This window comes from Haematobia irritans, chromosome 5, assembly GCF_050003625.1.
Source record: "Haematobia irritans isolate KBUSLIRL chromosome 5, ASM5000362v1, whole genome shotgun sequence".
NCBI classification, from domain to species: Eukaryota; Metazoa; Arthropoda; class Insecta; order Diptera; family Muscidae; genus Haematobia; species Haematobia irritans.
The window spans coordinates 123075474-123089917 of NC_134401.1; the positions used below are offsets into that span (position 1 = coordinate 123075474).

Genomic DNA, 14444 nt, shown 5'->3' on the forward strand with positions numbered 1-14444 from the left:
ACCAATGGAGGAGTACGCAGTGAACCTTGGTTTTTGCCGGTGACGTGATGACGTGGCTGATTAGCTCTAGTCGATGAACATGTTGAATTAGGGCGACTGCAATTTTCAATTTGTCGGTGAGAGCTTTGTGACGAGCTGGAATTATTAGTTTGGTGAGAACGGCGAGGCTTGTTGTGGTCATCGACGTGCAATAGTGTATGATGATTATTGTTACACACAATGCAAGTTTTGCGAGATCTACACCACTCACGGGTATGAGATGAACACAGGCATTTGAAGCAAAATCGCTTTTCTTTCACTTCTTGTCTTCGTTTTGTAACATCCATGTTATAAAAAGCTTGGCAGTTTTTCAATGTATGCCTCTTGAAACAAATGCGGCATTTTGGAAGGCTAGATAGTGAGCTGTAAACGTAAATTTATTAAGTTGTGAACGGTTGGAAATGTAATTTCTAAGCATTTGGTAATATACAGAGTTTTACTAATGGGCGAATCAGTGTTCCGTTTTGTGTCCGAATTTCAGCGACACGAACATTAGAATCACTACCTCTGAAAACCTTTGTAACTCTACCAAGACACCATTCATTAGGTGGAAGATTATCTTCCTTTACTATTACAAAGTCATCGACTTTCAAATTCAGTTGGGTGGATTTCCATTTGTGTCGTTTCTGCAATTCACAAATGTACTCTGTCTTCCACCTTTTCGCAAATTGTATTTGTAGTGTCTTTAGTCGTTTCCAGCGATTCATAAGTGTCAAGTTATCAGAGTATTCTTCAGGAACTGCAATAAGAGGAGCTCCCCTCAAAAGGTGACCAGGAGTCAGTGGAATCAGTTCATTGGGGTCTTCGCTGATTGGTGAAAGGGGTCTAGAATTCAAAATGCTTTCTATCCGAATCAACAAAGTGGAAAATTCCTCAAAAGTGAATTTAATATTGGAAGCCACTTTTCGTAAGTGAGTTTTCATGCTCTTCACAGCAGCCTCCCACAATCCTCCCATATGTGGGGCGTGAGGCGGAATAAATTGCCACGAAAACCCATGTGTACTATATTTTTCAGAAACAGATACTTGGACATTTCTCAAAAAATTCTCATATTCAGTTTTTAGTACCCTACTAGCACCAACAAAATTCGTTCCGTTATCAGAATAAACTTTATTAGGGAATCCGCGCCTTCCTACAAATCGAGTGAAAGTAGACAAAAAAGCCTCACTTGTCAGTTCCGAACAAACCTCTAAGTGAACAGCACGAGTTGACATACATACAAAAATTGCAGCGTATCCTTTGTGCAGCTTTGCGTTCCGAAGTCTAGATGTTTTCAAATCAAATGGTCCCGCAAAGTCCACTCCAGTATATGTAAATGGCAAGGAAAAAGTACATCTTTCAGTTGGCAGGGACGACATTATCTGGGTACGAATACGGTGTTTATAAATCGCACAGGTGTGACAGTTTCTTATACACTGTCTTATGGAACTTTTTAAGCGGACCACATAAAATTCCTGGCGAATTGCACGCAACATGACTTGGTGTTCAGAGTGCAGCAGCATCTTATGAGTAAAATCAATAAATAGCTTACAGAAACGTGATTTCTCAGGCAATATTATTGGATGTCGCTCGTTGTAACTAAGATCAGCATTCGCCAATCGACCATTTACTCGTAGCAGTTTGTACTCATCAAGTTTTGGGTTTAGCGTTAGCAATTTACTTTTTGAATTAATGGGCATGTTGCTCTCAAGTGCTTGATATTCAGATGGATAGTACATTTTTTGCGCCGAACGTATTAAATTGAATTTGACAATCATTACTTCTTCCTTAGTGATAAAGTTATTTTGTATGTTCGGCAAAGTTTGATTCTTACATTTTCTTATGAATCGATAAATGTAACATAATACTCGTAGAGCTCGATCGAAAGAAGAAAAACGATCTAATATATCCTCAGTTTGCATGTCAGTGTGGAAAGTGCATACTTTTCGATCTAGATCAGGTTCCTTGAATGTAATGGATTTTGGCCAGAATTCGTCAGATTTTAAAAGCCATTTCGGCCCGTGCCACCAAAGCAAGTTAGTGCTAAGTTCCGATGCGGTACACCCACGAGTACCGATATCGGCGGGATTATCTGTCGTTGGAACATGTCTCCACGTGACGTTTCCCACATTTTCCAATATTTCTGAAACTTTGTTGGCTACAAAGGTTTTCCAATTGTATGGTGGCTTGTCTAGCCAAGCCAAGGTAATCGTAGAATCAGACCATAAATATATATCAGTTATTGAGAAAGTCAAGTTTTGAGAAACAGTTTTCAATAATCTCGACAACAGCGCTGCGCTACATAGTTCTAATCTAGGCAAACTCAACGTTTTCAAGGGAGCCACTTTGCTTTTTGATGCGAGTAAATGCGAAGTTCGAGTATTTTCCGAGGAAATGGTGCAAACATATATGCAAGCACAATATGCTTTCTCCGAAGCATCGCAAAAGCCGTGGATTTGGACCCGTTTTTCGGGGGAGTAGTGAATCCAGCGGGGGATCTTAATGAGTTCAATATCAGGAAAGTTCAAAATAAATTGGTTCCACTTTTCAAGTGAATGAGGTTTGACTTCCTCATCCCATTCAGTGCCGTCAATCCACAGTTGTTGCAAAAGGATTTTAGCCATAATTATAATCGGAGCTAACCAGCCAGCGGGATCAAATATCTTGGCAATAATGGACAGTATTTTCCTTTTTGTCAAAGGAGGAGTCGGAACAGTAATAACCGAAACTTTATAATAAAACAAGTCATTCATTGCATTCCATCGAATGCCTAATGTCTTCGCTTCACTTGTATTCTCCAGTTTCAAGAAATCTTCATTTAGAAGATCTTCGGGGGGCAAATTTTCCAAAATGTCAGTATGATTTGCTGTAAGCTTTTTCAGAGGAAATCCCGCGGAGTCAAGTAGATCAACAAGTTGAGTTAAGTAATATTTCGCTTCAGGCAAAGAATGTCCCCCAGAAAGAACATCATCAACGTATATTTGGTTCTGCAAAATGGATGACGCAGTTGGATGAGTGGATTTTCCATCTTCACTAAGTTGTAACAGTGTGCGGATGGCTAAATATGGAGCACAGTTTACTCCAAATGTCACAGTTTTTAAGGCATAATCTCGTATGAAATTAGTTTCAGAATTTCTGAATAGAATTCGCTGGAATTGACGATCGTCTTCATGTACATAAATTTGACGATACATTTTTTGAATATCGCCGTTGAAAACATATCTAAAGAAACGCCAACGCAGTATAATGTTCATTAGATCGTTTTGCAAGATAGGCCCAGTGTGCAAAATGTCGTTCAAAGAAAATCCAGTAGATGTTTTCTTTGAAGCATTAAATACCACTCGAACCTTAGTAGAAGTACGCTCCGGCTTCACTATGGCATGATGCGGTAGATAAAAGGATTGGTATCGTGAATTTTGACAGAGCTCAGTTGATACAGTTTGATCCATATGATCAAGTTCAATATATTCAGATAAGACATTTGAGTACTCATTAAAAAGTTCTGGAGTTTTCTGTAAATTCTTCTCCATGTGTAAGTATTGTCCCATAGCGGATCGTCTGGAAGATCCAAGAGCCACTTCGGCCGGGAGATCATGACGAAATGGAAGTTTCACTTTGTATCTCCCATTCGGCAAACGACGTGTTGTCTTGCGGTAAAAATCTTCACACCAAATATCAGTGTCTGAACGTTGTTTAATTTTTGGGATTTCCTCCAGCTCCCAAAAATTCCTAACATCTTCGTTCAATGTTTCCTTTGTCGTAACCCATGAAGCGAAAGAAGTGATTGTTCGTCGCTTTGGAGGGCCACTGATAAGCCAACCAAACTCCGAGTTCTGAGCCAAGAGGCTTCCTGCTAAGTTTTTCTCTATACCCGGTTTAATAATGGTCGGTAAAACATCACTTCCCAGCAACATATCAATGGGACCAGGCCTGAAAAAGTTTGGGTCAGCCAAATCGAGTCGATCTAAGTTGGACCAATCCGAGATATACGTGGGTGCACATGGCATTAGATTTTTCAAGTTTGAAACGACCAAAGCAGAAGTGTGTAACGTAAATTTCGATTTCCGAGATTTCAAAGTGACATTGCATATTCTAGTCGAATTTTCTAAAACAGCTCCCCCAAGACCAGATATCCTCGTGAAAGATTTCTTGGTCGGAATTGAGAACCGATTAACAATTCTATTGGAAATGAACGATTCCTGGGATCCCTGATCTATAAAAACTCGAATAGTGAAAACCGTACCTAAATGTTCCATATCAACCAAAGCAGTCGGTAGAACAGTCTCCTCATCAGAACTAGCAAAGTTTGAGTGAACGTGGGAACTGGGTTCAGAGTAAGCGTTCGCCGACGTGGTCGGCTGATCATCGGATGAGGTGTCAGCATGAAATGTTGCAACCTGTGACGACAGATTGCGTTGGTGTCTACCTCGACTTTCAGGATGCAAAAGTGAATGATGTTTCTGTTGACATTTTTGGCATAAATGATCGCTTTGACATGCTGATGTAGTATGGCCATATGAGAGACAATTTTCGCATACGCTATTTTCAGTTACAAATTTCTTTCTTTGAAATGTTGTCCAGGATTTGAATTTAGAACATGTTCGCAAAGCATGATTTTGCTTGCAAACTTTACAAGGTCTGTAGTTACTTTCAGTCTTAGTATGAAAACTTTGAGTTTTCTGTTGCATGTTGGTTGTGCTCGAGGGTTTTCTCATATCTGAGATTGACTCTAACATATCAAGCCTTTTCGAAATAAACTCATCCAACCGTTTCCACGATGGTAATTCCTTATGGTCAGTAAGCGAATTTTCCCATGCTGTTAATGTTTCATCCGGTAACCGTGATGAAACCCAGAAAACTAAAATAGGATCCCATGAAAGAATAGATATATTGTAGGCTTTCAGAACGGATAGACAATTATTTATTGTATATTGCAAGTTGCGTAAAGATTTCCCTTTTTCCGAAACCACACGCTCAGCCTCAAAAATTTTCCTCAATTGATGATTAATCAATATACGTTTATTTTCATATCGTTGGCGTAGAGCCTCCCACGCCAAATTGAAGTTGTCGTCAGTGAGCGCAAATTGTTTTATAATTTGATTTGCCTCTCCTCGCGTTTTGGCTCGCAAATGAAATAGTTTTTGTGCAGGTGAAAGTTTCGGATGTTTAATATAAATAGCAGAGAACATGTCTCGAAAACTGGGCCATTTATCGTAACCGCCACTAAACAATTCCGTATCACACGGTGGAACTTTTATTGAGAATCCCGTGTCATCCGTAGGCCTACTTTCAGGAATGGTACTTGGACGCCGTTGTTCTTCCATTCTCCTTTTCTCAATTCCGATTAAATCTAAAATAGCAGTTTTGCAAATTTTGTATGATTTGCAAGATTCATTGAACTTTGAATGCATTGATTCCCTTTGTTCCTTAGTGAACCCCTCCTGCGTAGTCATATCACTTTCATAGACTTGCGTCAAAGTGTGCCATCGGCGTTCTAAGTCTTCCAAGTCAACTTGCAAGCTTGAATGTGTATGCTCAGATATATCGCAAGCATTAAAGTTCGCACAGTAAGTGACCAATTGGTCAGAAAAGAAAATAAACTTTTGTGAAGACATGTCTCAGCAGGGTCGATATGGAATATAGTCAGCAAATATTCGAACACTCTTACAAATTTAAGAGCCGAAAGTGTGACAGCTTACTAGAGCAATTCAATAAGTATTCTTTGAGACTCTTACTTGCGACAAATGAAATAAAATCAAAGTTTAAAATTCACTAGAGTAATTCTTAACTTCAATTCAAATCCCTTTCTTCAGTTTCACAAGTACAAATATCCCAAATGAAGTAAGTATTTAAACCAGAGTAATATGAATAATGCAAATTTTATCATTCAACAAATGAAGAGTTCATATGCAACAGATGAAATAAATGAACAATTTTTAGCTCCACTAGAGCAATTATCAAATTCCTAAATTCAGTTCAGCAATTGTTCGTATGTTTCACACCCAAAGAAAAATAAGTTTCTATTACAGAAACTTTTAAAAAATATCTAGATTGTGTAGTGTTATCTTTATTCCAATATTAAATGAGATACTTCTCGTTGTGTATCTGTGAGATACACCCAAGAGAACAGGTTTCCAATCAAGAGTAAATTATCTCTCTTAACAAAGTCTCTTTCTATAGAGCAAAGAATAATAACTAACAGATGTCTGTTGTTAAAAAAGACTATGATAAGAGAAAGCTAAGTTTACAGGTCGATGATCGAAAGTCTACAGAGTTTTCTTTCTCCTTCTTTACAGTTCTATGAATACCGAAATACTCATGTAACATCCAATGAATTGTTTAGATATCAGAATGATGTGGATAGCTATAAATTCTCTTCAAATAGAAATTTCAGACATGAACATTTGTAAACAGTCTCTCTTTGAAATTTGGTTTCATACATGCACTCTCTAACTCTCTTCACATTCCAAATTTATCCTCAACATGCATTCATAGAACAATATTTCGCCTCAAATTAACTGTTGTTGTTGCTGTTGCAGGGTATTGGACGTATCAATAATTAACTTTTGCAATATTGTTGGTATTAGCATAACTTTTTTTTGAAATCAAACCCATGGAGAAAATAATTAGACTTCCAGTTGACTTCAACTTGTTTTTAAGGGTTCCAATCTTAAAATGATGTGTTAACACAAAATTAAATTCACGTCTTAATTCATTGTGACGAAATAAATAAATAGAAACAATTCCAATGATAGGGATTCATGATGTGAAATGAAAAAAAAAAATTGAGTATTTACCTTTATGGGTTTCTTTTCCTTCTCTATAAGGTAAAACTTTTTTTTTTTTTTTTGCATGTAATTTCAGTAAGCAATGAGGTTGTGGTAATACTGTTCCATTAATGTATACTCATGAAATCACACAACTTCAGTTTGGTCTAATTTCCTTTTATATCTTTTCCTTTTGTTTAAACCATTTATATTTAAAAATTCAACAACAATAAATTCCAATTCAAAAAATTCAAAATGCAGGTATATTCTTTATAATAAACCAATAAATATCCAAAAATAGCGGTGTCTTGCAACAATATGTAAATATGTGTAAAGTTCAACAGCATAACCAAAAAATTGTTACATGTACATTGAAAAAAATTTTTTACGCGATTTTAAGGTTTACGGAACCTATATCTTAGGATACGAAATTTGTAAAATATTGAGGACAAATTTCTTTAAAATAATGAAATTTTAATTAAATTAAGTTTATAATCTTTGCTTCAAAAATTTTTCGATTAAATATATGACACGAATTTATATGTTTCCGTCACTCAGATAAAGTCGCATATCTTTGCACTTACGCCAATTTTCCTTACGATAAAGAAACACATTTTTTATTTAAAGAAATTGTCCTTAAATTAACCATAATATTGAAACTTTAGATCTAAAAAAACTCTTCAAATATAGGCCAAGACTTATTTTAAAGATTTAGCGTCGGTTTAAAGTTTCCTTTCGTTTTTTTTCTTTTTTGAATTATGAAAACATGTTTTGCTTCGAAGTATCCATTATAATTTGGATTTTTAAATTGGCATTTGTTATATACCGCGAAAAAAGAATGAAAATTTGATAAATGAGATCTGGCTCAAGTAAGCTCTTTTTTTTTGAGTGTAACGTTGGGTAAATTTCAACAAAATAACCAGTAAGTAATATCAGCAAATCTCAAATAAAATATCCATAAATCAAAGGTTTAGTGTTCTAATAGATCCTTCAATGGGCTCACCACCACTCAAGAGGTACTTCAATTATCCTTCTCTCAAAATATTTGTGTCATTCCTCAATTTTAGGAATAGTATTTCCCATATGCAATCATTAAATACATTTAAGAAACAAGTAATATTCGCATAAAATATGACTCAGATTTACAGAAACTTGAATATGATACGACAATAAATATTTCTTTCAAAGAAAATTATTATCTTCCAGCCAAACTCTACTATCAAACTTTTCAAAATGTTTTTTCAGTTTCGGTGTATGCCAATTATGAGAATTATTTTATTTAATTTCCAATTTATCCCCTCTTCCATCTGGAGCGGTCATAAACATAATATGACTAAGTATGAAATTTGTCTTCTTTTTTATCAAGAAAAGAATTTAGGAACTTTCCCTCGTCTTTATTTACGCAAGCTTCTTTCCGTAAACAAGATGTTAGTAACCCAAACAATTACAATATGACTCACCGAATATAAGATGACTCACCGAATACAAGAAGACTAAACACCTTGTTGCCTTTGGTATCCACCCACAACTTAAACCGTGTACCAGGGCATCGTTAGACACTCCACCAATGGCAAGTCTTGAACCAGTTCCAACGCAAATACAATTTCTAGGGAAAATTTTCACTCCAATGGCCACACAAATCCCTTCTCCAACGGAAAGTGATAGGAGTTTCCAAATGGGATATTCATGCACAAAAAACCAATAACTGCTTCTCCTTGTTTTTAGCAAACAACACAGTAACTTTCTAGCTTTTCTCTTATTTTCGTTAATAATCACGTTCTTCCTCTTTATTAAGTTCCTTCATATTAAATTCCATCACAAATGTAGTTCATAAATTTCCAAAATTAATTTCTCAAATTCTTGATCACGTGTGCACTTCTTGATATCAAAGTAGAATGATCACCACATATGACACTGGACTCTGATCAAGATACTATTCTCACTTCATTAATATTGGGCATTAATGAATTGAAAGAAAATCAGTGTTGCCTCACTACGTTTCGAAATCCGACTTGTGTTTTCTTATTTTTTGAACAAGTATTAAATGGAAATTTATCTTATCCATTTATTTCCCAGTAATGACAACGTGGAATTAACTTTAAATTTAAAAAAAAATCAAATACAACGAAAACAGTCTAAATTCAAGAAATCGATTACAATAGATAATATATGAACGAAAGTTAAATTAGGAATTTTCCTCTCGATAATCCAAGACACTTGGCAACTCTGACGGGAGACTTTCTGATGAGAGCCACAATGACAGAGAAATAATTTCAATAAATATGTGACTATGAAATGAAGTAATAATTGGGCTGTATTTTGCGTTTATTTTTCTCGTTGGAATTATTTTTCTCGTTCGAATGATATTATGGTATATTTCCACTAAAGGTAACATTTAAAGAGTTCCTCTCTGGTTTGTTGTAGGTGAGTTGGAATGTTGGTAAATATGTTGCAGGTGAGCGTTAAACAACAGCCGATGTTTATTATTATTGTAGGAATGTTGCAAGAGAGAATGAATGAATGTTAAGATGTCTTTACAAATGTTAATAATGTAAGAATAATTTGATGCCAGAGCCAATGTATGTAATAAACATTACCATTAGTCATTTGAAATGTCGATCATCAATGTTTACAGTATGCATGGAATATGTGGAATTTAAATGCAGACAATAAGTAGACATATGATAACAGTGCAATGTTACCGGTAAGTAAAAGAAAATCAAACACAAAGCATTGACAACAGAAGATATATGTTAAACTGAAATTAATACTCCATGTAAATGTAAGTCATACGTTGTCTCTTCGTTCCGTTTTCTTTTCCTTTATTTGGCAGCATAAAGAAGCCGTAGAACAATTTTAACACAAAGTGTTGTCAGAATCTTTCCAAAGAGATAATTTCCTCTTCCATTCAAATATTTATTTCTCCTCGGAAAGAATGATCTTAATATATTCCTAAATTCACGTGTCTATATGAAACGCAGGTGAAATTTATATATTGGATACTCGTGAAGCACCAAAATAAATGAAGTAACATCGAAAAGAGTTCTACTCTCTTTCTTATCTCCACTAGCCTTGCGTAACAAAGCTTACAAATTGTGTTTAATACGCGGTGACTATGTGCTCTCTGAATCAAATTTTCAGATGGAAAAAAGCAGTAAATTCAGTGTATAATTATAACCATCAATTTCACTGTACAAAGTTAGTTGATTCCAATTTAAGTTTTAAACCAAACACTGATATCCCTGACCGTTCACAATTTAATAAATTGTACGTACCTCCTCTCCATAATATTTGGTGAAAATATGTTTGCAAATTAAAAGGCAGTGGACGTGATCCAACAAAATATAGCAAATCAGTTCCTTCACTTTTCCTGACGGATCGAAAGGACCATGAACAATTGCGGGATTCTATAAGTGGACTGTATGGTGTTAATGTATATCTCCGCAAGAGTTTATGCAGTTATATTATATGCAAGTAGAAGAAAAAAAAAGTAATCCAGATTCAGTTTAATGCAGTTTATTGACAGGGTATAGCTTCTTACCGCTTCAGATTGTAATGCACAAGTGAAGTAAAATGGTTCGCACGCAGGCGTTATGATTATTTGAGTGAAATTGATTTATCTATTAGAACAACAATTCAAATATGGAGAACATATTATATTTGAGAAATATTTATCGATAAGTTCATGGATAGATAGTTGCCATATAGATATAGCCTAATTTAGAAGAATTACTTATAATATATTCGAATAATTCACTATGTTATGATAATACAAATTCGTGATATTGGATTATAATTCACATAAAATACTTCATTTGAAAGATTTAAAGAAATTTATATAGATTTTGTGGAACGCAGTTCAACAGTACATGTACAATTCTACAATTAATAACATATTTTAAACCAAAATCCTAGATGTGTTCCATTTCGCTATACATTGGCATTAGTGTAGGGGAAAATTGACAAATTGTTGAAGAAACAAGGAACGGCAAATGGAGAAGAATACCTCAAAATTATTTCCATAGAAAAACATCATTTGTAGCATATATGGTGTAGCAAGGAAATACCAATGGATGTTAACAGAGAATGGTATCGTCCATTGCAAAGTTTTGTTTTAAAACATAATAGTCCGACCATGAGAGCTTACCATAAAAGGCCATTTATACACAATGGGGTGATGGGAAATTTTTGTGGAGTATAACTTCCGAATAGAAACAAAAAATTTCACCATTTTTCCTCCCATAACCTGTGAAGAGAGTAGATTTTTATACGAAATCGGGCCGATAAGTACAATATGCCACGAATATGCCACGAAAAATATACTACAGTCGTACTTTCAGTCATATAGGACTCGTAGTTTTGTGTTTACCGTAACTGGAAGCAAGAGTCAATATTTTTGGGATAGTTTCAAAGATTTAGCCCATAAATAATGCGGTTCCACAGGGTTTAATTTTGGAGCCCGCTATTTTTCTCTATGTACACCAATGATTTCCGTGCCAACTTTTGTTTAGCAGGGTATACTAGTATACAATCGTATATCTCAAGCTCCATCACTGCACTGAAAAAAATATTGTCGTGAGGTCAAAGATTTCATGTCTTTAAAATACGAATACAAATTTTGCTTAGCATAGAAGACGCATTTCTCTAAAATAAAGTTATTTTCCTTGTCCAAAAGTCGATAAACTTTTCAATGAAGTCGTATTGTCCTTATAATTAAGTGATTTGACTTAAAAATGGGTATCTTAACATGAAAGAAAAAATTTATAGGCTAAGGTCAACTTGACTTTAATAATTCAGAAAAATTTTTTAAATTTAATGAAATTGTCTTTAAATTTGTTGTCTTTTTGCATCTTGACTACAAAGCAAAAAATCGTTCAAATATAGGACATGTTTTTCAAAACTTTATTTTAAAGAAGTTTTTTACTTCAAACATAGCATAATTTCTACTGGAAGTCGAGTCCTAATTTGGAAAATAAAGTTGCCGTTAACTCGTTTTTAAAGGACTTTGATAGCATATGAAGGAAAAAAGCTGAGAGAGCGAAAAATTAAAATTTGCTTCCTAGAAGCAAGTACGCAAAACCTACATTTAAAAGAGAATTGTGTCTTAAAAGTATCCTTACTTTTATTCTCCGCTTCTTTGGCTCGGAATCAATACCAAATTTTTTAAAGTAAAGACAAAATCTTTGGAACCGAGTATGCTTTTTTTTCAGTGTGGACTCACAGATTATGTGAATAATTTGAAACTTGCCTTGGCGAAAATATACACTTGGGATATAAAATTTTGACAAAATTTTCTACAGAAATAAAATCTTGACAATATTTTCTATAGAAATAAAATTTTGACAAAATTTTCTATAGAAATAAAATTTTGACAACATTTTCTATAGAAATAAAATTTTGACAAAATTTACTATAGAAATACAATTTTGTCAAAATTTTCTATAGAAATACAATTTTGAGAAAAATTTCTTAGAAATAAAATTTTGACGGAAATATACACTTGGGTCACGTTAAAGAAAAATGTTCTTTTTGGATCCGGAAGTGGTGCAAAATTGGCGCAGACGCGATGAATTTAACATGGGCTTGTTATAGGACGGATGTCCACTAGATAGGGTCACGGCCTAAAGGAAAAAAAAAGTTGATGCGGTCACCCCCCAGTTTTGTAGCATATTCAAATACAATTTATTGTGCTGTGTCAATTTATTGTGCTGTGTCGTCATTTGAAGTCCGATCGAAAAGAAACGCATATCGTTGTTCGTGGTTGATCAGGGGCTGTATTTCGTGCATTGGTCATTTTTGACTCCAACGTCAAATTTGATTTTTAATTTTTATACCCTCCACCATAGGATGGGGGTATATTAACTTTGTCATTCCGTTTGTAACACATCGAAATATTGCTCTAAGACCCCATAAAGTATATTTATTCTGGGTCGTGGTGAAATTCTGAGTCGATCTGAGCATGTCCGTCCGTCCGTCCATTGTGTTAGTATATGGTATCCAACAACCATGCCAAAATTGGTCCATATCGGTCCATAATTATATATAGCCCCCGTATAACTCGATCCCCAGATTTGGCTTGCGGAGCCTCTAAGAGAAGCAAATTGCATCCGATCCGGTTGAAATTTGGTACATGGTGTCAGCATATGATATCGGTTCATAATCATGGTTGCCACTCGAGCCAAAAATAATCTACCAAAATTGTATTTTTATAGAAAACACATCGAAATATTGCTCTAAGACCCCATGAAGTATATATATTCTGGGTCGTGGTGAAATTCTGAGTCGATCTGAGCATGTCCGTCCGTCCGTCTGTTGAAATCACGCTAACTTCCGAACGAAACAAGATTTCGACTTGAAACTTGGCACAAGTAGTTGTTATTGATGTAGGTCGGATGGTATTGCAAATGGGCCATATCGGTCCACTTTAACGTATAGCCCCCATATAAACGGACCCCCAAATTTGGCTCGCGATTGCTCTAAGAGAAGCAAATTTCATCCGATACGGCTGAAATTTGGTACATGGTGTTAGTATATGGTCTCTAACAACCATGCAAAAATTGGTCCATATCGGTTCACTTTTACGTATAGCCCCCATATAAACGGACCCGCAAATTTGGCTTGCGATTGCTTTAAGAGAAGCAAATTTCATCATATCCGGCTGAAATTTGGTACATGGTGTTAGTATATGGTCTCTAACAACCATGCAGAAATTGGTCCATATCGGTCCATAATTACATATAGCCCCCATATAAACCGATCCCCTGATTTGGCTTGCGGAGCCTCTAATAAAACCAAATTTCATCCGATCCGGCTGAAATTTGGTACATGGTGTTAGTATATGATCTCTAACAACCATACAAAAATTGGTCCACATCGGTCCATAATTATATTAAGCCTCCATATAAACCGATCCCCCGATTTGGCTTGCGGAGCCTCTAAGAGAAGCAAATTTCATCCGATCCGGCTCAAATTTGGTACATGGTCTTGGTATATGTTCTCTAATGACCATGCAAAAATTGGTCCATATCGGTCCATAATTCTATATATATAGTCCCAATATAAACCGATCCACAGATTTGACCTCCGGAGCCTCTTAGAGGAGCAAAAGTCATCCGTTCCGATTGAAATTTGGGACGTGGTGTTAGTATATTGTCTCTAACAACCATGCCAAAATTGGTCCATATCGGTCCATAATTATATATAGTCCCCATATAAGCCGATCCCCAGCTTTGATCTCCGGAGCCTCTTAAATAGATGAGCAAAATTCATCCGATCCGGTTGAAATTTGGTACGTTGTGTTAGTATATGGTATCCAACAACCATGCCAAAATTGGTCCATATCGGTCCATAATTATATATAGCCCCCATATAAATCGATCCCCAGATTTGGCTTGCGGAGCCTCTAAGAGAAGCAAATTACATCCGATCCGGTTGAAATTTGGTACATGGTGTCAGCATATGATATCGGTTCATAATCATGGTTGCCACTCGAGCCAAAAATAATCTACCAAAATTTTATTTTTATAGAAAACATTGTCAAAATGTTATTTCTATAGAAAATTTTGTCAAAAATGTTATTTCTATAGAAACTTTTGTCAAAATTTTATTTCTATAGACAATTTTTTCCAAATTTTATTTCTATAGAAAATTTTTTCCAAA

General features: G+C 35.3%; 1 protein-coding gene across 1 annotated transcript; it reads right to left on the reverse strand.

The window, feature by feature from the left end:
• Positions 1–449: 449 nt before the first annotated feature.
• On the reverse strand, positions 450–5633 carry LOC142240028 (uncharacterized). The gene has a single exon (XM_075311747.1). The coding sequence runs from the start codon at positions 5631–5633 to the stop codon at positions 450–452; it is 5184 nt and encodes a 1727-aa protein (XP_075167862.1).
• Between the last annotated feature and the right edge of the window lie 8811 nt (positions 5634–14444).